The sequence below is a fragment of the Neomonachus schauinslandi genome, chromosome 8 (genome assembly GCF_002201575.2).
Source record: "Neomonachus schauinslandi chromosome 8, ASM220157v2, whole genome shotgun sequence".
Taxonomy (NCBI): Eukaryota; Metazoa; Chordata; class Mammalia; order Carnivora; family Phocidae; genus Neomonachus; species Neomonachus schauinslandi.
In genome coordinates, this window is record NC_058410.1 from 113,729,549 (window position 1) to 113,752,038 (window position 22,490).

At 42.7% G+C, this 22,490-nt stretch overlaps 1 protein-coding gene across 1 annotated transcript in view; it reads left to right on the forward strand.

Moving 5' to 3' along the window:
- SLC26A8 (solute carrier family 26 member 8) overlaps window positions 1-20,404 on the forward strand; it is an 80,772-nt gene extending 60,368 nt beyond the window's left edge. The window contains exons 10-19 of the mRNA XM_021684638.1: window positions 3,602-3,679; window positions 5,840-5,935; window positions 7,279-7,385; window positions 7,467-7,536; window positions 7,967-8,059; window positions 8,167-8,298; window positions 12,337-12,708; window positions 14,884-14,938; window positions 15,035-15,219; window positions 19,955-20,404. Coding sequence (XP_021540313.1) covers window positions 3,602-3,679; window positions 5,840-5,935; window positions 7,279-7,385; window positions 7,467-7,536; window positions 7,967-8,059; window positions 8,167-8,298; window positions 12,337-12,708; window positions 14,884-14,938; window positions 15,035-15,219; window positions 19,955-20,404 — 1,638 coding nt within the window. The remainder of the gene's footprint in view (window positions 1-3,601; window positions 3,680-5,839; window positions 5,936-7,278; window positions 7,386-7,466; window positions 7,537-7,966; window positions 8,060-8,166; window positions 8,299-12,336; window positions 12,709-14,883; window positions 14,939-15,034; window positions 15,220-19,954) is intronic.
- Window positions 20,405-22,490: the final 2,086 nt, after the last annotated feature.

The window sequence follows — 22,490 nt, forward strand, 5'->3', positions numbered from 1 at the left end:
AAATAAATAAAATCTTAAAAAAAAAAAAAAAAGAGGGGTGCCTGGGTGGCTCAGTCATTAAGCGGCTGCCTTCAGCTCAGGTCATTATCTCAGGGTCCTGGGATCGAGCCCCGCATCGGGCTCCCTGCTCGGCGGGAAGCCTGTTTCTCCCTCTCCCCCTGCTTGTGTTCCTGCTCTCGCTGTCTCTCTCTGTCAAATAAATAAATAAAATCTTTTAAAAATTAAAAAAAAAAGAAACAAAGAAGGTTAGGCTATGTGTAGATAGCAGGAAGGAAGAAGGCCTTCAGTTCAGCTTGAGTTGAGTTTAGCCTGTCTGACAAAGTGCCCCCTTCAGAGGTAGCCTGGGGCTCTCATTCTATTTTCTGCAGCTGCTGCAGCATTGTTCTCCTATGCAGCACATTTCCCTACCAATGACTCTCCCTGTGGGGCAGTGACACTTCAGGAGGGGCATTGTCCTAAGGATGTTGGTCAGCCCTTCCCTGAGCCCTGAGTTTGCCCAGTAAATTGCTGGTTTGGGCAGAGAACGCCAGTTGGTCCCTGGCCCTGGAGGCACTGGGGCTCCCCAGCCTCCACGCTGAGTTTCTGTTCTGGACAAGCAAGGGCCTCTGAGATTCATTTAGCCTTCTTCATCCCACAGCAGTGGGGTATTCTCGCTATCCCTCCTCTCTGGGGATTTTTGAGTCACTTTGCCAGAGGACACCCTAATTTCCTCAAAGTTCCTCAGGACTATAGGAAAGAGAAGCTAAGGGGCTGGCTCTGTACCTCTCAGACCTGACCTGCCACCAAAGGCCACTTTATTTCTGGATTTCACTTTAATTTTCCTTGTCTAGAACCCACTTATCTTCACTGGTTGCAGCAAAACCTATTGGTTCTTCCAGTCATGGCCTGGCTTTGCAGTGTTGGCAGGCCAGGGCAGAGGGGATGTGAAGTGCCCCAGACCTGTGGCCAATTGGACTGTCCCCCACTCCATCACCAGGTTCATCTCGTTCTGACCACTGAGTTTCCCTGTTCTCCATGATTGGGCTCCTTTCCCTGTTCCCTGATTTCCAAGGACTGGCCTTCTAGCCATGTCCCCAGGCTATGAGAACTGCTTAAAAAAAAAAATTATTAGAAAAGAAAGAGATAATAAAAGAAAGAAATGTGTTGTATTCTTTTTAGAGGAAGCAAATGGGGCAGTTGGAGAGAGCCTAGATCTTGGAGTCAGCTGGTCAGGTAGATTGAAACCTGACTCAGTGGTTCCTAGATGTGTGACCTTGGGCAAGTTACTTTTGCTTTTTGAGGCTCTAGTCCTCATCTGTAAGATGGGGATAAAGATAACTTTACAGTTGTAAGAATTAAATTAGATGATAATAGTGCCTATCATAGGGCCTGTCACTTAAGAGTTTCAAAAATTGTAGCTTCGGGAGCCTGGGTGGCTCAGTCGTTAAGCATCTGCCTTTGGCTCAGGTCATGGTCTCAGGGTCCTGGGATCGAGCCCCACATCGGGCTCCCCACTCAGTGGGAAGCCTGCTTCTCCCTCTCCCACTCCCCTTGCTTGTGTTCCCTCTCTAGCTATGTCTCTGTCAAATAAAATCTTAAAAAAAAAAAAAAATCATAGCTTCTACCCCAGGTCCCTAAGGCTCTGGCCAGTACTTGGCAATCTACTCTTCAATTTCATGGAACCCACTGTGTATGGAGTAATTGGTGTCTGAGGGTCCACATGTTGATAGTGGCTGTGGCTTGTGAGAACTCACAGTGCCTTGAATTCCCAACAAGAAGGCTGAGTCAGTTTTTGTTCAAGAAAACCTGGGAAGTGATGGAAAATGAGAGCAGAATAGCAAAATATGCACGAGATGTAAAGTTCTACATGCTTGCTGTCTTCAGACCCTGTTCAGACATGGAGTCTGAGATTCTGAGAGCCATCAAGCATCCTCCTAAGGCACGATGCCACCAAGCATGGCCCTCTGATTGCAAAGTCCACTCCTTTGTGTGTGCAGCCAAGGGAGACACAATTATTGGCAGGCCTCCCAACTCTCTCTCAGCAGCAAATTTTATGGGATTCAGTGTCTCATTTGTACTCATGTAAATCTGGGTTTTATGCAGCTTGTTTTAGCATCTACATATCTTTGTTTCCTTCAATCTGAAGAACTTGGAGAAAAGAAGTGGTAGGTAGGTCAAGCTTACCCAGGGACACCAAAAAACCAAAACACCAAGCCAAACAGACAAAAACAAAACAAAACGAACAACAACAAAGAAGAAGTGGTAGGAAGAAACGTCCTGATGAATTTTCCTGTGCTGATCAAAGTAGTTTTTCTACAGTGCCAACAAAGACCATCCGAAGCGAGACCCTTACACTAGATCCAGCAACAGGCATGTATACATTGGCTGGAGGAGCTTATGGTCTCAGTTACCTGTTTCAGTTCTAAAGGGTATAAAATATTTGTCCGTAGAACTTCCTGAGTTTCATTTGTAGTGGTCCATTTTCCTGAATCCTCCTTTCAACACTACATCAAGTGGTGTCAGCTGCAAAGCAGCCGGGATAGGGAAAGAATGAAGTAGGAAATTGAATTCCTTGCTATTACTTTCAGTGATGCATTTATACGCAAATAGCAGTGAGCAGCGAGAGGGAATCCAGTAGGAAGGTTTTTCTTTCTTTTTTTCCACTCCTAAGAAATAGAAGTTGAGAATCATTGCTGAGCGGTTCACTTAATGGTTTAACTTTGAGGGACTCCCTCAGTTCTTGCTTGTTTATGCCATTGTTCTGATTTGTGGTTTGTTTTATCTTCCCACACACACATCCCCCAACATAGTGGGTGATTATACTGCTTTGTATCAGTTTTTATTATTAGGGGCTTAAATGATGGAGATTTATCCATGGAGGACATACTGAGTTCAAGACTATGTCCAGAGCACCTTGAGACTGTAAAGGGAACTGTGTCGCTCAGTTTGCTCTCTAGTTGCTAATCAGAACCACTGCATACCAAGCAACACTGAGCCCAGAGTCATCCACCCAGCTAGGATAGGACCCAGAGCTGCTATCTGCAGCCCTGACTCACATTTGTAACTTTTTTTTATGGTAATGAAGCAGAGAAAAACTGAGGAACATCAGAAATGATTATCATTGCATTTTTAAGATGGCGCTTCTAACACTGTTCGATGGGAAGCTATCCAAGCTCCAAACTGGAGAGCGAGGGGGGAAGTATTTAGTGATATGGGAAGTGGAAGGGTTGGGATTTTAGGGCGGACAGTGATGAGTCTACTAGGGCTTTTCTAGACTGTTCCAGGAGGAGTTAAAGTTGGGAGGGAATGCAAGCCTGACCTTAGGAGACTCCAGATTTCACAGCGCAAAGCTAGGGCAATAAAGATTCAAATAGCCAACACAATTTAGCGCTTTTCAGAAAGCATTCATGCATTCATTCAACAAGTATTTCTTAGTGTATGCTCAGCACTTTGACAAGACCTGAAAATGTCAGTTCAACAAAAATGCACTTATGCTGGATGGTTACACTCAACTCCTTTTAAGAAGAAAATGACGCACTTCTCACCAAGCAGAAGGCCTCAGTTGCAGACAAGGACAAATACGTTCCTGATGGTCTCTCTCCAACTGGCTCTGTCTCCTCAGTTTGCATCTCTGGTAGGCGCAGGTGTGATGCTGCTCCTGATGGTGAAGGTGGGACGCTTTTTCCACGAAATGCCAAATGTAAGTAGAACTGATAAATAATTGAGTGGAGAAAGATCAGATCTCCAGATTGCATCTTGGTGGGGTATTCACCTTGTCTCCAGTGGTCACCCTGTCCTATCTCTCATCCCTTCCCTTTAAAATAATAGCATCCACCTCGCAGGACTGGGAGTTCAATAAGGTAATGTTTATAACAGAGAGAGAAGAGTGTTGAGCTAATCGTAAGTGCTCAAGAAATATTAGGTATTATTGTTACTATTCACATTCTCATTAATCTTCTTTTTATTGCTTCAGCTATAAAGTAAGTTTTATAAGTAAGGATTCAGTTAAAGATGACCAAAATAGACTTCAGATGCCAGAACGCCCCTCACTGACTCAGGCTTGGAAACTCATTGTGTATTCATGCCATCTGTTTTCCTAAGCCGTTTCCAGAAGGCCTTGTTCTGCATTCATATGAACTCAATCCCCCTATTACTGCCGCTCACTAGAAAGCAGGGTCTGAAAGTGGGTTTTAACCCTGTTCAGCTGGGCTGCCTCTGTATACTTGCCGTTTCTTCCCTTTGCGAGAGACTGATCGCCTTGCATCTAGATGCCAGGTGCATTCAATGATTGGCGGTCATCAATTTGTTCTCTGTTACAATACAGATCAATGCTCAGTGACCACAATTTCCTTGTAAATTTCCTTAATGTTCCTTTCGCCATTTTTAGATAGTACCAAGGGAGGTGGGAAGAGGTTTCATGACTGGGGGAGCAGCTTGGTTACACACTGAGGTGGCAGTCCCTAAAGCTGGAGTGGTTGTAAATGTTATCCCCATCCTTTTGAACACCTCCATCCCACCTGGTAAATACCAGGTTTCAGAAGAGCAGGACTACCTCAAGGCTCCTGCTGCCTTCTGCTCTTGTGAGTCAGAGATCTTGGAACTCAGCCCCAGAATCTATATGCATGGAAGGTGGGATTAAGCTTGTATTTATCACACAAGCTGTCCTCCGATTCCCAGCAGAAGTCATCTCCAGAATGTAGTTTCTATAGCAAGGTGCTATAACTCTTAGAGTCTATTTTAGGAGAGCCGCTCACTAATTCACTTTGAACATGGATTTTTTTTCTTTATAGCTAGAAGAATCAGAATTTTTTAAAATTGCAAACAAATAAAAATCTGTCAGAATTCACTAAGGGCACTCCTTTATTATAAATACGTTGGGGACAGAACAACCCTTGCTTTTGGCTCACCATGTTATGTCACATTATTTTTATAGCATCTAGTTAGGATGTTTCTGGATGAGAAGTTGTGAACACCATCTGATCAGTGGAATAGCTGAACTGCTATAATAATGGGGCTCTATGGGTACTAAACTATGAATGATCCCTTCCTTCCTTGAGAGATTATGGATAGCTTGTTATAAAACTCTTATTGGAGTAATTGGTGGAGCATCCTGGCTAGGATCTCAACCAGTTAGCAAGGGGACCAACACAATTTTTTTATAAACATGATACACAATAGTATCTTCAATATTGTTCCAATTTTGTGTGAAAAAATATATAGCACATACCAAAATGTTACCAATGGTTATCTCTTGGATGATGGAAATGATATATAAGTCTACTTCTTTCTTTATACATGAGCATGTTTTACCTTAATATCCAGAAAGGCTACATTTTTATCATATATTGTTTAAGAAAAGATTTGCCAAAAATCTTGCAAAAACTGTATGAGGTGGAGTTTCTTTTCCTTCCCACCACATGTCCCTGCAAATTGCAGAACATTTAGAGATTCTTGACTGAAAAGAAGATGAAGATGGGAAAGAAGTGATTTCTACTGACTTCGTCTTTGCCCATCCCTCCTCTGCTGACCTACTGAGTCCACTGGTCACTGAGTAACCTCAGAAAACCAGAGTAAGCTTGGACCCAGCCATTCCTGGTGATAGGATCAGTTCTAATTCCCAGGCAGAGCATTGCATATAGAGGAGAAATGGTTAGGAAAAGGCTAAGAAATGTTAAGCTAGTGCAGGGACTTCATGAAAACAAGAAAATGTTTCTTAAAGTATGTTAGATTCTGCTTTGAGGCCCTGATAATTTTTACATTGCTGAGTGGCATGGCTGACTTTTTTTGTGGTTCCTTTGTGAAGATTTGGGAGTTTTACCCCCGAGGGGAGAATGAAGCAGGGTTTACCTTTTCCCCATAGGCTGTGCTGGCTGGTATTATCCTGAGCAACATCCTACCCTACTTTGAAACCATTTACAACCTACCCAGTTTGTGGAGGCAGAATCAATATGACTGTGTGAGTATAGATGCACTGGCTGAAATACGGAAGGACAGAGGGGAACGTTGGAAAGAGGGAACGAGAACAAACAAAAGAGATCAGGATGGGGCGCCTGGGTGGCTCAGTTGGTTAAGCGACTGCCTTCGGCTCAGGTCATGATCCTGGAGTCCCGGGATCGAGTCCCGCATCGGGCTCCCTGCTCGGCAGGGAGTCTGCTTCTCCCTCTGACCCTCCTCCCTCTCATGCTCTCTGTCTCTCATTCTCTCTGTCTCAAATAAATAAATAAAATCTTTAAAAAAACCCAGAAAATTAAAAAAAAAAAAAAGAGATCAGGATGAAGGACACTAGCGATTCTTTGATAACTAATACTCTAGCTTAGAAAAGGGGGGGAAGTCAAGGTTATTGGTGCATGGAAATATTGAGACCTCATTCCAAAAACTACGCAAATAAAAAGGAATTAATGGCTAGAGTTAGATACAAATCTAGTAAAAAAGGTTGGTCATACATGACGTAGGTGAATGACTTTTAATCCAGTTAGTGTGAACGCATTCCAGGATAGGAGGCACAAATCTTACTAAGAGAAGGCAGTGTCTTGCCAGGCAGACTAACCGATGGAGCACCCTCCTTCCATCTAGAGCACAACATAAATGGGAAACAGGAAAAAATAAAAGATGGTAGATGTAATATCATGAGAGGGGAAGGACCTGGTAGAGGCAAAGAGACATGAAAGGGAATAGTTTTGGCATCCAGGTCCCTGAGGAGCTAAGAGAGGATGTGGTCCAGTGCAGAGGGGTCACTTCTTGGCCCAGAAGGAGGGAGAGCACTTCCAACAGGAGGGAAGAGAATGAGGGAAAGTTAAGCATGGATACTACTAACAAGTGGCAGGTGAAGGGGGAAGTAAATATTTAAGGGAGTTTGAGCCTATCTGCTCTGTGAAGATGAGTCAGATTGGCTGCTGAGAGTGATGGAAAAGGTGGTGGGGTAAGGGCTTGAAAAGTTGTACATGATAGGTCTTAAAATAGCAACTACCATTCATTTGTTGAGTGTTCTGGGTTGCTTTAGGATCAAGATTTCCAATCTCAACAAAGCCCATAAAGTAGATATTGTCATCCCTATTTTGCACATGAGGTTTCAAGAGAGAATTGAAAAGAGAAACGACCAAGGATGCACACAGGAATTGCTAGACAGCCTTGGAACCCAATCATTTGTGATGGCGTCAGTCCATATGGCTGTAGAATTTGTGTTCTAAATTCGAGGTGTCGGCGGGGGGGGGGGGGAAGGGGAGTTGAGAGAACTGGTGGTTTTCTCAATTCTGCTTGTTGTCATGGTCTTCCCTTGCCCTTCTTCCCCTTTTCCATAAGGTTATTTGGTTGGTGACGTTCATATCTGCCATTTTCCTGGGACTGGATGTTGGACTACTTGTTTCAGTAGCTTTTGCCTTCTTCATCATCACTGTTCGGTCACACAGGTACTTTGTCTCAGGTAATAGGAGGTTGGCCATGGTGAGGTAAGGCAACTATGACCTAAAAGCAAATACATTTCCTTTCAGAACTAAGATTCTCCTGCTGGGTCAGATCCCTAACACCAACATTTATAGAAGCTTCAGTGACTATCGGGAGGTAAGACTCCAAATCAGTTCCGCTCCTTTGCCCAAAGGATGGGCTGGACCAGGCCTGCTGCTTAGTTTTTCTACAAAATCCCTTTGCTGTTGTTGGCTGTACTACAGATACGCATCTGCCAAGCTGGGGAAAGGGAGGCAGGAAGGCAGAGGCAGGTGACTTAAGTAGGTAGATCCTTAGACTACAGTAGCCAGTTAAGGATCACGTCCTTTAGGGGGAAGGAGGCCAAGAAAAAGAAAAGAGCAAATGGAGGGGGAAGAAGAAAGCAGGAAAGCAGGGGGTGAAAGTGAGTGGAAAGAACTTGCTAATTCTGGCCTCTTATAAAGAAGAATACAGATTCTCCAGGGGGTTCTAGAGATTTTTTTTTTTTTTTTTTTTTTCTCCATAAAAAAGCTGAGAAATTGCCCTCCATTTTACATTTGACTTGCAGGTTACAAACCTTCCTGGGGTGAAAATCTTCCAGTGCTGCAACTCTATCACATTTGTCAATGTTAATCACCTAAAGCACAAGCTGTTGAAAGAGGTGATGGCTGCCTCCCCTGCCTTTCTCCACCTGCTCCCCTCCCCTTCCCCAGGTGCCCCCTCTTTGCCCACTCACCACCTGTATGAGACCTCTCTTACTTCTCTCAGGTTGAAATGGTAAGGGTGCCTCTTAAAGAAGAAGAAGTGTTCCGTCTGTTTAATCAAAGTGAAGAAGGCTCACGGGAAGAGAAGATATGTCAGTGTTTCTGCAACTGTGATGAAGTAGAGCTGTCGCCCAGGGTTAGAAACGTCTCTTCCTTTCTGCATAACATTCTCCACATTTTATAAAGACACATGCATTAGTCGTTGAAAAAGAAGAAGCAAGGAAAGAAAATTGAAACCCCCTCAGGGACTTTGGCTCTTAGGTGGGCTCTGGGGTAATTGGAAATCAAAGATTTCTACTCAGAAATGAAGACACGGGGCCCCTTTTGAGATTAAATCTTGACTTAAGTAGGTAGGAGGAGATGTTTGAGTCCCTATTCAATGGCCAGTGACTAATCTGAGCACAGAGAGTACACTCTGCCTATTGAGATTGATAGTAATACCTTAGTTATACCTATTTCTCTAACTTACCTGCCTGGCTTTAGATTTCTGAAAATAAGTGACTTAAAGGTTGTTTTCTAGGGGCCCCTGGGTGGCTCAGTCGGTTAAGCATCCGATTCTTGATTTTGGCTCAGGTCATGATCTTGGGGTTGTGGGATCGAGCCCTGAGTCGGGCTCAGTCCTGGGCATGGAGCCTGCTTGGGATTCTCTCTCTCCCTCTCCCTCTGCTCCTCATCCCCCCTCTAAAAAAAATAAGATTGTTTCTAATTCCAACTAAGGCAGCAGAGTCGACGTGGCTGGGGTTCTTAAGGATGTGCCAGGGTCTTCTGATGTCTGCCTGTGACCAAGGAAACGATGATGGGGAGTGGAGGGTGGATAAGTATAGATGGAAATTTTACACCATCTGAAGGTTATTTTAGCTGATGAATTACAAAGTGTTCATTATTTCCAACTCAGACTTGGTCTAAATTAATTCCCTTCGTCTAATATTTATTCCCTTTCCAAAGAGCTCATTTCTAGCTTTGGGGCCTTTCACCCAGTCTATACCTATACCTGGAGGGGAATTCTATCTACACACACACACACACACACACACACACACACACACGCACATTTACTCCCCCCGACAAAAACACCTCCTGTCCCCTGATGTAGACACCTGCAAACACTAAGCACCCATTCTCATTCGCATATACCCTAATGGAGCATAAGTTCTACTCAACTCCCTGAAAACACCAACTTTCCTGCCAAGAGGACAGAATTACCACTCTCTCTAATTTTTGTTTCCACACTGCACTGAGCATCATAGAGGGTGTTTACAGGGCATCAGCAAATACACTTTAGAGTAGAATAGGATCACCTAGTATTTATTGAACTTCTACTCTACACCCAGAACTGTGACACTATGAAAAAGGAAAACGAATTTGAAGGGTCTCTGTCCTCAGGTAGTTCTTTTTTCTTTTTCTTTTTTATTGAGGTAAAACACATCACATAAAATTTACCATCTTAACCATTTTGAAGTATACAGTTCAGTGGCGTTAAATATATTCACATTGTTGTGCAACCATCCCTACCATCTATCTGCAGATTTTTTTTCATCTTGCAAAACTGGAGCTCTGTCCCCATTAAACAACAGCTCCCCGTTTCCTCCTCCTCCCAGCCCCTGGCTACCCCCATTCTACCTTCTGTCTCTATGAATTTGACTATTCCAGATCCCTCATTAAGTGGAATCATACAGGATTTGTCTTTTTGTGACTGGCTTACTTCGCTCATCATAATGTCCTGGAGCTTCATCCAGGTTGTTCTTTTTTAAAAATGTTTTTTCGTGGAAATTTTGAACATAGGGTGCCTGGGTGGCTCAGTCGTTAGGCGTCTGCCTTCGGCTCAGGTCATGATCCCAGGGTCCTGGGATCGAGCCCCACATTGGGCTCCCTGAGCTGCGGGAAGCCTGCTTCTCCCTCTCCCACTCCCCCTGCTTGTGTTCCTTCTCTTGCTATCTTTCTCTGTCAAATAAATAAATCTTTTTTTTTTTTAAAGATTTTATTTATTTATTTGACAGAGAGAGAGACACAGCGAGAGAGGGAACACAAGCAGGGGGAGTGGGAGAGGGAGAAGCAGGCTTCCCGCGGAGCAGGGAGCCCGACGCGGGGCTCGATCCCAGGACCCCGGGATCATGACCTGAGCCGAAGGCAGACGCCCAACGACTGAGCCACCCAGGCGCCCCTAAATAAATCTTTAAAAAAAAAAAAAGGAAATTTTGAACATAAACAAAAGTAGAGACAAGTATAATGAGCCTCAATATTCCCACCATCCACTTCAAGATTTATCAACTCATGGTCAATTTTGTTTCATCTCTATGCCCACCCGTATATAGCCCCTCAAAATCACAAAATTATTTTGAAACAATTCATGAATTTTATTTTATTTTATTTTAACAATTTTATTTTTAAGTTATCTCTACACCCAACATGGGGCTCGAACTCACAACCCTGAAATCAAGAGTTGCATGCTCTACTGACTGAGCCAGCCAGGGGCCCCAATACATGGAATTTTAAGTCAGACTAGGGAGATGACTCTCTATTAATGTGACCTACAAGGCTATTTCTGTATTTTATCAATCCTAAGATATATGTTCTTTTCACATCTCTGAAATTTGGATCCATTGTGTAATTGATGGCATGTCACAGTTTAGTTTGCAGTGATTTGTTTTTCTTTCTTGACAATATAAAAAAGTGTGGTGCATCTTAAAATTGATGAAGTGTAGGGGTGCTTGGGTGGCTCAGTTGGTTAAGCTTCTGCCTTTGGCTCAGGTCATGATCCCAGAGTCCTTGGGTTGAGTCCAGCATCGGGCTCCCTGCTCAGTGGGGAGTCTGCTTCTCTGCCCCTCCCCTGGCTCGTGTTTCTGTCTCTCTCATGCTTTCTCTCTCTCAAATAAATAAAATGTTTTTAAAAAATTGGTGAAGTAGGACAGTCAACCATTCCACACAGTATACTGTCATGTTCAGAATTGTGTCTTTAAATTTAACAACTCTAAGACTTCAGATAAAGAAAGATCGGCATGAGTTCAAAAAGTCAGGCAAATCTCCTGGTAACCATGGACTTGAGCTAGGCAGGAGAGAGAAATTTGGATTTAGGTCAGATGGGGAAAAAGAGGATTCCCAGTCTGTGGATAAGGTTGGACAAATACACTGGGGTGGAAATAAGTATGGGGTCCTCTGAGTAAGAGGCTTGTCCTAGGAAGTAAGTTCAGGCAGACAATAGGTGCGAGTGAATCTTGAAAGTCCTTAAGGGACAAGAGTGTGTAGAGTGGATGAGGGAGAGTAAGGGGAGGCTCTCAGAGGTCTCCTTCCACCTGAAGGACCTTGCATCTCCCCGCCACTGAGCCCATCCTCCACTGTTCCCCCAAAGGCCTGGCCTAAGGGACTCTCAAGCCTTGAGGAACACCCCTCTCCATTGAACTATAATTTATTAGCCATCCATACCACTTTTTTTTTTTTTTGCTCTACAACATATACTACCTTGTACAGTTTTTACCTTCACATTTAATGTTTTTAAAATTTATTTCATAAGCAATATGATTAGCACAACAGAAAAAAAAGAAGAAACATCACCCCAAACTATACCACTCTAGCAAATGAACTTTTAAAAAATTTTTCCATGTACCTTATAGTTCTTGTCTATCTATGTTTTTGTTTCTCCTTTGAATGGACACACAGGCAGAAGCTGGTGCCTGTGACTGCATGCCCACTGTATTCCTGGGACTTGGTCCTGTCCTTAAGCTATGGCAGGCACTCCAGGCCTGTTAGGATGAAAGGAGCAGAAGGCAAAGACAGCCCTGCTCGAGTAACTTCTATCTTCTTAAGGAAGTCTGATGAAAGGTGGAGGCGTTGAGAAAGGGACTGATGGAGGAAACACTTCAAACAATGTGTTAGGAGGTGCGGGAGACAAATTAGAACCCAGGGATGAGGGGAAGGAGTAAAGCAAAGGTGATTTTAAGTCTGGCTCGCAGGACAATGAAATCATCCCTGGTACACCGAGGGAAGTTGGGAAGGAAACACTGGTGAATGTGGTTTTAGTTGTGAGCTCAAAGTGACAATGAGGTATCCAAGTGAAATCCAAGCTCCCAGTCCACAGGGAGCTTTCCTGCCAGAGAGGAGGGTGAGTCCATAGACAGAAATGGCATAGTAGCCCTCCTCTGAGCCTCCTCACTGTCCTCCCCTAACTCTGTTGTTTCAGGTTGTCTATACAGAACGATTTGAAAGTAAACAGGACCAAGACTCCTCCTCCATTAACCTGATCCGCTGCTCACGTTTCGAGAGCATGAACATGAGTCAGTCCACATCCAATGAACAAGTACCATACACCATATCTTCCATGTCTCACAGAAACCCTGGGCCAAACTATAAGGCTGTGGACAAAGCTTGGCTTTCTAATAACCCCTCTAGAAACAGCTCGATGCCACTGCCTGGCATTGCTGAAAACCAGGGGAGGGACAGATCATTCCTCCCCTTCTCAGATATCTCTCTTCTACCCAGCATCCACACCATTATCCTGGATTTCTCCATGGTCCATTTTGTGGATCCACAGGCTTCAGTGGTGTTAAGACAGGTAAGTATTGAGGAGGCTTTCACAAGAGCCCTGATCCCCTCCTACCCCTGCCCCTGCCTGCCCAGATCCCAATTGAATGCTGTCTGTCTGGCTCAGCTGCTATGTGACTCTGGGGCCACTAGAAACTTGGACACTAAAGACAATTTAAGGTCAACCAGAGTAAGGGGTGCCTGGGTGGCTCAGTCGGTGAAGCATCTGCCTTCAGCTCAGGTCATGATCCCGGGGTCCTGGGATCGAGCCCCGCGTTGGCCTCCCTGCTCAGTGGAGAGCCTGCTTCTCCCTCTCCCTCTGCCTGCTGCTCTCCCTGCTTGTGCTCTCTCTCTCTCTGACAAATAAATAAAATCTTAAAAAAAAAAAAAAAGTCAACCAGATTAAAAAGAAAATGAACCACTCTGATTTATTGAACTGGGATTGGTTCTCTAAGCATGGCATATTATTTCTCAAAAACTCAAAAGTGGGAAATTTTAATACCACTGAAGCAGCAATCTGTGCCACTCCCAATATATCCTAGGAGTTCAGATCTTTTCAAGAACAGGTCTGAATGCTATAGAAAAAAAGCACACCAAGAATCCTCCACCATATCGCTGCTCTGCAATAGACCTTGTCAAAGACTCTCAGATGTGAAGATGTGATAAGAGGGCTCTGCAAGCCTGGGGCTGCCTTGTCCAGGACCCACAGGATTTCCCCAGTTCCTTCCTCCTTGCCTGCATCTTTGGGTAAAAAGGGCAGGGATGACTTGTTCTTCAGAAGTTGTGTCCCTGAGTCCTGGCTTCTCTCCTACTCTCTGGTTTCTCCAAAAGTTGTCATTCCTCTCCTTATGTGGACAGTTAGATGCACAACTAGCCATATCAGCTTTATTGTTAATGTCTCCTAAGTACAATATCTGCTTTTCAGCCAGCTTATGTCCCTCTACAGCCCTCTCTTCCACTCTTGCTCCTGTTGGTGATGGCTCAGGTGTAAACATCCTGAACACTCACTTCCTGGGTCTGACTGCACCCACCTTTTTTTTTGAGATCTACTCCTTTGGTTGATTTTCGTTCTTTTATCCTCCGATCCTTTGGTTGATTTTCCTTCTTTTATCCTCTGATCCTATCTTATCAAATCTTCTTTTTCCTAAAGAACTATGATTCTCCCTTATATGAGTCCAGCTCCTCTTTGGTCTGAGGCAACAGGAAACTTCTCAGAGCAGAAAGAACTCTGGTTGGCCATCTGTGGTTGTGTCCTCTATCCTGGCTTTGCTACCATTCGCTGTCCATCTGACCCAAGGTAGTTTAGTAAATTGCAGTGGATCTTCATTTCCTCATCTATAAAATGAGAGGCTCAGAAGAAGTTAATGTTAAGGGCTCCCCCATCCAAGACATCCTTGTCTCCACCCCGTTTTCAGATTCAATTAAACTCAATGTCTTATCTTTGGGACTTTTCTGTCTTTGGTTGTGCTGCTGGGCTGTGGAGAGTAGTTCTGAATATGAGCCTCAGGATTCCTGAACTCCATTCTCTATATGTCACTTGACCGTCTCTGGGCCACTTTTTTTTTTTTTTTCCTCCTCAGTGAACTCCAGGAAGAAGGGGGTCACATGCATACACTAAGCAATAATACCAAGATCTGGCTGTTCCTGAGGGCTGTGCAGTATGTCCCCATCACACCTGTGCCTGTCTCTCTCCTAGCACTGTGCTCAGGAGCATTATTTATGTGAACTGTTTCCCACCTGAGACCATGGGCAACACTCCCTCTCACTCCCCACCCCACATGAGAACATCTGATTCTCTTTCATATTCCCAGCACTTTAGACATTTCCTGGCATATGAAAGTCCACTCATCAAATGTTTATAGAGCTGAATTGGAATGCAGAGATACATATACTCCAGACAAGTGAACGACCAAAGGGTATTAAAACTTAGCTAATCAGGGGCGCCTGGGTGGCTCAGTCGTTAAGCGTCTGCCTTTGGCTCAGGTCATGATCCCAGGGTCCTGGGATCGAGCCCCACATCAGGCACCCTGCTCAGCAGGGAGCCTGCTTCTCCCTCTCCCTCTGCTTGTGTTCCTGCTCTCACTCTCTCTCTCTCTGTGAAATAAATAAATAAAATCTTAAAAAAAAAAAAAAAACTTAGCTAATCAGAAGGCCCTTTCCTAGTGAGCATGAAGATAACTAACGCTGATTTACTCTCTCCTCACAGATGTGCAATGCTTTCCAAAATGCGAACATTTTGGTACTCATTTCAGGGTGTCACTGTGAGTATCCTTCACCCTATGAGAGGGCTATTTGCACCCTGAATGCTCTCCTCCCCAGGTGTCTGACCTTGTGTGTGTTCTGGGTTTGGTTTGTAGCTTCTGTGGTCAGGGCCTTTGAGAGGAATGATTTCTTTGACGCTGGCATCACCAAGGCCCAGCTGTTCCTCACCCTCCATGACGCTGTGCTGTTTGCCTTGTCGAGGAAGTTTCCAGAGTCATCCGAGTTAAGCATGGACGAATCTGAGACAGTGATACAGGAAACCTACTCAGAAACAGACAAGGTTGGATGATGTGAAGCATCCTTGTGGGGGGTGAGCAGGGGGAGACACTTGATTGAGTAGAGATGAGCAATGGCCAGGAAAGTTTTTTGAGTATGGCTGTGCCAAATTTTGGGACATCGAAGGGCTCCCTTACCAGTTGGTAAATAGCAGTGGAACTGAGTCCCAAGGTCTCCCCACTGCCGTGGCATCTGGGTGCCATTCAGGATCTTTTCCCAACTGAAGAGAGTGTTACCCAACACAGCAGAGGTCTCAAGGATCCTTTTATAGCAAGCTTGGTTAGTGCCAGTGCCATCCCAGTTACTGAATATTTTAAATATCTCCCCTAGCTATACCTTTAGAATCCATCCCTACACCACCTTTAGGATGAATAACAGCTGATGGACTAGCAGATGTAAAGATCTGACAATCTAACACTTTGGCTCTTATTTACATTGGGAGTAACATAAGAGTTACTCAACCTGACAAATGCAAAGGAGAATGATCTATAAGCCAGAACTTTTAGCATTTATTAATACTAAGTAAAGACCTGGGCCTATTTCAGTGTTTTTAAATCAGTGTCTGTGAAGGTTAAAGGTATCCCCTTGCCCCCCACTCAAAGAAAAGGAAATTAAAATACAGATGGGCACCAAATATTATCTAATGACTAGAAATTATTTTTTAATTAAACCCCTGATTCTTTGACTTAATTCATTTTAATAATGTTTGGATTTTTTATGACAAGTATTACCAGAGTAATAAGTTTTTTTGAACACTTGAAGAAGTAAAAGATATCCAAGCTTGTAAAACACGGCCTTTTTTTTTTCTTTTTCAAGTAAACTCTGTGCCTGATATGAGGCTTGAACTCGCGACCCTGATATCAAGAGTTGCATCCTCTAAAGACTGAGTCAGCCAGGCACCCCACTTTCTTTTTCTTTTTAAAGTAATGTATTTCCCTTGCTTATTGATAATTCTCACAGGTTATGTGCCTCTGCTTATCCAGAACAAATTTTTCCTCAATGGACATATTTTTTCTATTCTGCTCTATACTCCACTCCCACCTATAAAATCATAGAGTCACAAAGCCTTTCAGTTGGAAGAAACCTCAGAGTGTTTCAGGTTTATCCCTACATGCAGCAATAATTCTCTTAACATTTCTGACAGAGGTCCTCCTGCTTATGCTTAGAGATTTCCTATGGCTCTCAAAATTTAGTACGCATCAGAATCACCAAAATATGCTGTTAAAACATGGACTGCAGATCCCTCTGTGCGCCATATCCCCTGAATTTCTGATTCAGTGGGTCTGGGGTAGGGCCTGAGAATTTGCATTGCTAACAAGTACTGGTTAACGCTGATACTACTGATACAGAAACCACATTTTGAGAACCACTGCCTAGGAGATTCAACGTCCATCTTTCACTGTCAGTCTAGTGTGCCTGGTAATCTTTGGGTGTGTGCCAGACATTGTATTTAGAAAATGTTTATAAAAATAATTTGGGGCCCAGGATGATATTTTTCTTCTGGAAAGAATTTGATTGTTTTGCCAAGTACCTGGAGGCACTAGTGATCCAGGTTAACTGATCTGATTTTAGACTTGAGGTGTTCTAGGCCATCCAGATGACCCGCAGCCCAGCCGTGGCTGCGTGCCACAGCCCCTCCCTTGGCAGACCCTGGAATGCAACTTTGGCAACTCGTAAGCCCTTGAAGTTGTCAAAAGCACTGCTCTGTATATATGTGTCACTTCAAAATCATCAAATACCTTCTACAAAACTGGTCCCAAATGCCAGACTCACCTCTGTAGATTTTCACCTTTTCCAAATCTTGGCCTGGTAGTTCTTCATGATATTTGTTAGCTTTGTAGTGTCTTCAAGCAGACATTTCAAAATATTTTACCCAGCTCTTGTGGCTGTCCTCAGTAGGAGGTCTGAATTATGTAGTCTGCCTTTACTCTAAGTGAAATTTTCTCTATTTTATTTATAATTATGATATACTTGGCAGATTTGCTTTGCATATTACATTGTCTTTCCTATATTAACCTTCTCTTATTTTCCATTTGCCTTTTGTTTAGAATGTCATCTCACTTAGGAAATAAATTGTATTTTCTTCTAGATTTTTATGTTTTAGCTGTTTATATATTATATTCTTTAATCTAGTTAGAATATATTTCAGTGTGTGGTGTTAAAGAGTAATCTTTATTTCTTATCTGTACAGCAAACCATTCTGAGCTAACTCATGTACTGGATAAGCTATCTTTCCTCCACTGATTAGAAATGCTATTTTTATAAAATATTACATTCTTATGAACACTGAAGTCTATTTCCAACTTAGTGTTTTCACTGTTGAGTATAGTTTCCATACAGCTTTGTAATACATTTAGCATTTGGTTAAGAAGTCATGTGTCACCAGTCCTCTATTTCAAAATCTGCTAAGTCATTCTCACCAATTTATTCTTCCAAACAAACTTTTAAATCTTTTGTCAGCACCCCAACTCTGCCCCGCAAAAAGGATCCCACTCAAAATCTCATTAGAATTGCATTAAAAATATAAAATAATTTGACAATTGCTATCTTTACAGTATTTGTTCTTCCTATCTAGGAACATGGGCTGTTGTCACATTTATTCAGTCTTTTTAAATGTTGCATTCATAGTAAGATTTTGTGATTTTCCTTATACAGACAAATTCTAAATACTTTATACTTTGTTTTATACTTTTATTGATTTTTTTAAATGAACATTCTTTTTCATTATATTTTCTACCTGGCAATTGCTAGCCTATGGGAAACCCATTGATTTGTATAAAATTATTTGGCCACCTTTGTGAATCCTTTTATTAGACCTAAGAGGTTTCATTGTTAATTCTCTTGAGTTTTCTAAATAGAAAAATATTTTCTACAAATAATATAAATACCTTATTTTCCAATTGTCAAAATGCTTATTTCAGTATCATATATTATGGCATTAGCTAGATCTCCCAGAACAATGTAAGTAATAATGGGCTGTCTTGTCTTACTCCTGAATTTTATGAGAAAAACTTCTTATGTATCTCTATTAAGGATAGTGGTAACAGTTGGCTTAAGATAGACATCATATTTATTCTGTTTTTATTTTTTCTTTTTTTTTATTATGTTATGTTAATCACCGTACATTACATCATTAGTTTTTGATGTAGTGTTCCATGATTCATTGTTTGCATATAACACCCAGTGCTCCATTCAGTATGTGCCCTCTTTAATACCCATCACCAGGCTAACCCATCCCCCCACCCCTCTCCCCTCTAGAACCCTCAGTTTGTTTCTCAGAGTCCACAGTGTCTCATGGTTCGTCTCCCCCACCGATTCCCCACCTTCATTTCTCTCTTCCTATTATCTTCTTTTTTTTTTAACATATAATGTATTATTTGTTTCAGAGGTACACGTCTGTGATTCAACAGTCTTACACAATTCACAGCGCTCACCATAGCACATACCCTCCCCAATGTCTATACTCTGTTTTTAAAAAGTATTTTTCTAGTTTACTAACATCCTTATCAGGACTTATATTAAGACTTGGTATTGAATATGTCAAAATTTTTTTCTGACATCTAAGCTAGGGAGCTTAGGAGAGGAGCAAATTCTACTTTGGATGTATTAAATTCAAGATGCCCGGTAAACATCCAAGTGGAGATGTCAGAATGGAAATGGGTATATGAACGAGCAGATCAGGGGAAGGGTTATAACCAAGAAGTCATTGGCACATAGATAATAATGAAAATATGGGACTAAATAACATTGCCTATGAAGGAGTGTAGGTGCAGAAGTTCCCAGGATCGAGCCCTGGGGTTTACCAACATTTAGAAGTCCAAAAGAATTAGAGGAGACAACAAATAGACCAGAAAGGAGCAACCAGGAAGGAAGGAGGAAAAGCAAAAGAGTGTCATATGGCTGAAGAGAAAAAATTGTTTCAGAAGAGGTGAAAGTTGTTAATTCTATGGAATGCTTCTGCAAAGCTGATTCACCAAGCCTGTGGGGCATCTGCTATGTGACAGGCTCAGTGCCTGGTACTGGGGTTATCAAAAACCAGGCATTGCCTTACCTCAAGGAGCTTAGAGTCTAATAGGGGAAATAGATTTGTAAATAAATAAGGCAATACATTATTGGCACTGTGATAGAGGTGTGAGTGAGGTGTAGTTGGAACACAAAGGAAGCTATGATCCTGGTTGGTCATCTTTGATCTGAATTTGGAACGGTGAATAAGTGTATGTGGACAAGGTGGAGAAGGACAAGGCAGGCACAGGGAGCAGCATGAGCAAAGGTAAGCAGAAGTCAGACATCTTTGGTTATCTTTAAGGCTAGAGCAAAGGGTGGAGACTACAGATGTGGGTAAAGCTAAAGAAGATGGCAAGAGGCAAGGTCACAAAGGGCCTTACATGCCCTGCCAGAATTACACTAGGGGTTGGAAAGACAAGTAAGATCAAGAAGACAAGATGTTTCAGAATGCTGCCAAGACCACTGCTGTTTTAATGGTTGATCATGAAATCCAGGCTAGCTAGGAAAGCCAAAGAAATCAGAAGTTATGATTAATAGAGCCTGAAGAATAGGGAGTAAACAAGGAACTGGCGGGTGCAAAGATGAAAAGCAGATGTGAGCCAGAAATATCTTCTACTTTGCCAGGAACTCATGATTTCTCGTATCTTAAGTCCTATTGTATTCTGAAATTCCTTGACTGTTCAAAAGTTAAATTTAATTGGAAATTTTAACCCATCTAATTGTGTGTATTTTAGAATGGAGAGTCAGGACATAAAATGAACCGCAGTCTTCTAGATGTCTCCAAAAACATAAATCCAGACTACACCATGGTTCAGGAACCAATAACAGGGGAGGAGTTGGAGCTAGACCTGGAGCTGGAGCCCACACTGGAGTCAGAACAAGAAGCTGGGCTGGATCTAGAGCTAGACCTGGATCATGAGATGGAGCCTGAGTCAGAGTTAGAGCCTGAATCTGAGCTAGAGCCTGAACTAGAGCTAGAGCCTGAATTGGAGCTCAAGCCTGAGTCTGAGTCCAAACCCAGACCAAGGGCTCATACTTACCCTCGGCAGCAGTACTGGCCTCTGTATCAGTCCATGCCTCCCAGCTCCCCAAGTCAGGATCGGCCTAGGACACAGTCATTGGAGAGGAGGCGTCAACATAAGAATTCATATTCACCCAAGGGCAATAAAACTGTGGATCCTTAGGAAATGAACTGGGAATAAGGAGTCAGATTCCCTTGGCAAATCCTCCTTGCCCGAATGGGTTCACTTGGTCAGAAAACCTAGCAATTCTTGTTTTGGGACCCTCCATCTGCTAGCCTCTTGCTTGCTCAGCACTGGGATCTCACTCCCAGATCACAATACTAAATACCAAGAATTATCTCTGAATTCCCTATCTAGGCTTACCTCATTTCACCTTCAGCAGATATTCTAGTGAAAGATTTCCTTCTTTGTATACCCCATACCTCTGGGGATATTGTCCAACCATCTCTAGCTTAGTCCTTTCATCTGTTTCCCTTTCTCCAAAGAGATGAGGCTCAAATAAAATATATAAATCTACTTACATTTGGACCCTTCCTTCATCTTTTCCCTTCTCTGTATCCTGTATGCCTAAGGAAATATTGGGTGGGAGAAATTCCAGAAGTGGGTGGACATGGTGAAGAAGAGATGAGCAAGAAAAGGAAAAACTGGGTAGCACTGGTATTTTATATGCAACGTATCTTCACTGCACTGATGGTGGAAATGCAGAAATAGGTAGGTTAAGCTAGGCCAGCCTGTGAGGCTTGGAGTACGAAGAATTGTTAGGCTGAAAACAATTTTGCCATCACTCCAAATTCAGGATCTTATCCAACCACTGTTTCAGAAGACCAGTCAAGCTGTACCAACTGATGAAAATGTTAGCTTATAGAGGTATTAGAGTTCTCTTTGGTATTCAGATTCACATTCACCACTGCTGCTTTCTTACAAGTTTTTAAGGTACAAGCAATCTAAAATCTGATTCTTGGTGGACCAAACTTAAAGTCTGTGACAGACACAAACCTCTTAGGAATTGGAAAAGTCAGTCATTACTAGTTTGGTCCAAATCCATGCAAAAAAATTCCCACTCCCCTGTTAAAAAATATCTAGTATTAAGCTGTAAGCAGAAGAGAAATAATGGACCCTTGGGCAAAGGTATATGGAATCCTGAATTTTATTTTCCACTTGATAAACAAGATTCCTCTTGCTTGGGTACTCAATTTCTCTCATCTGTTAGGTAAAAGAAATTCTTGTTAAAATATAGGTGTCTCTTATCACAGAGATGACATGTGCAATCACTCATTCTACATTCACTAAGCATCTGCTCCATGCACACCCCAAACTGTGGGGTAGATAGAACGATATTAGCCCTACTTTACATGCTTAAACTGAGACTCAGATAAGTTTTGTAACTAGCTCGAGGTCATATACAATTGTACCCTAAAAGAGGTGGGAGCCCACATCACAAGCTTCATTTGTTCGTGTTTACGCAATACATTTATTGAGTACTATATGCCAGGTACTGTCCCAGGTGCTGAAGACACAAGATGAGCAGAATAGATGACAAAAATAATTATAAATTGTGGTAAGTACCTTGAAGGTAAAATATAGGAAAGTCTGAAGGCATACATCAGGAAGGCCTGAACCCATCTCGGGTGTCAAGGAAGTCCTCCCTATGGCAATGACCTATGACCTGGCACCCGAAGGATGAGTAGGAGTTAGGCCTAAACCAAGTTCCAATGACTGCTAGGAGGGCAGAGCCAAATGGGAGACCAAGAGTGGTGACCATGGGTAAGTACAAAAGCTAGGCACCCAGGAACACAGCCAGATGGAGGCTAGTGGTAATTGCTCTGGCACCAAGGACTTAACCAGAAACTGGGTCGAACTCAGAATGAATTGTCAAGGTGGCAGGGACAGACATAGAAATTTGTCAAAACCAAGAAAATACTTCACACTTAAAACAGAAGACTAGAAAGTACATAGAGAGCCCGGTTTCTGTGGGCTGCCGCCCTCTCACACCAGCTGCCTTGTATTGTCACATTTCCATCAGAGGAAGGTCTTTAAACTTGGAATCAGTGGCTTCTGATACTTGGGCAGCAAGTGGTAGAGTTTAGACTCTGGTCCTTTCTGCTGCAACTGCAACTTAGCCAAATCTTACCTTTGGTACGTGACCTCAGAAGGACCCAACGAGGTGCTTGGATTACAGTCTGTCTTTCACATCCATCCTTTCCCAAAGTAGTAAGATAAATAAAAACGGTTAATTGATTGTAAATAG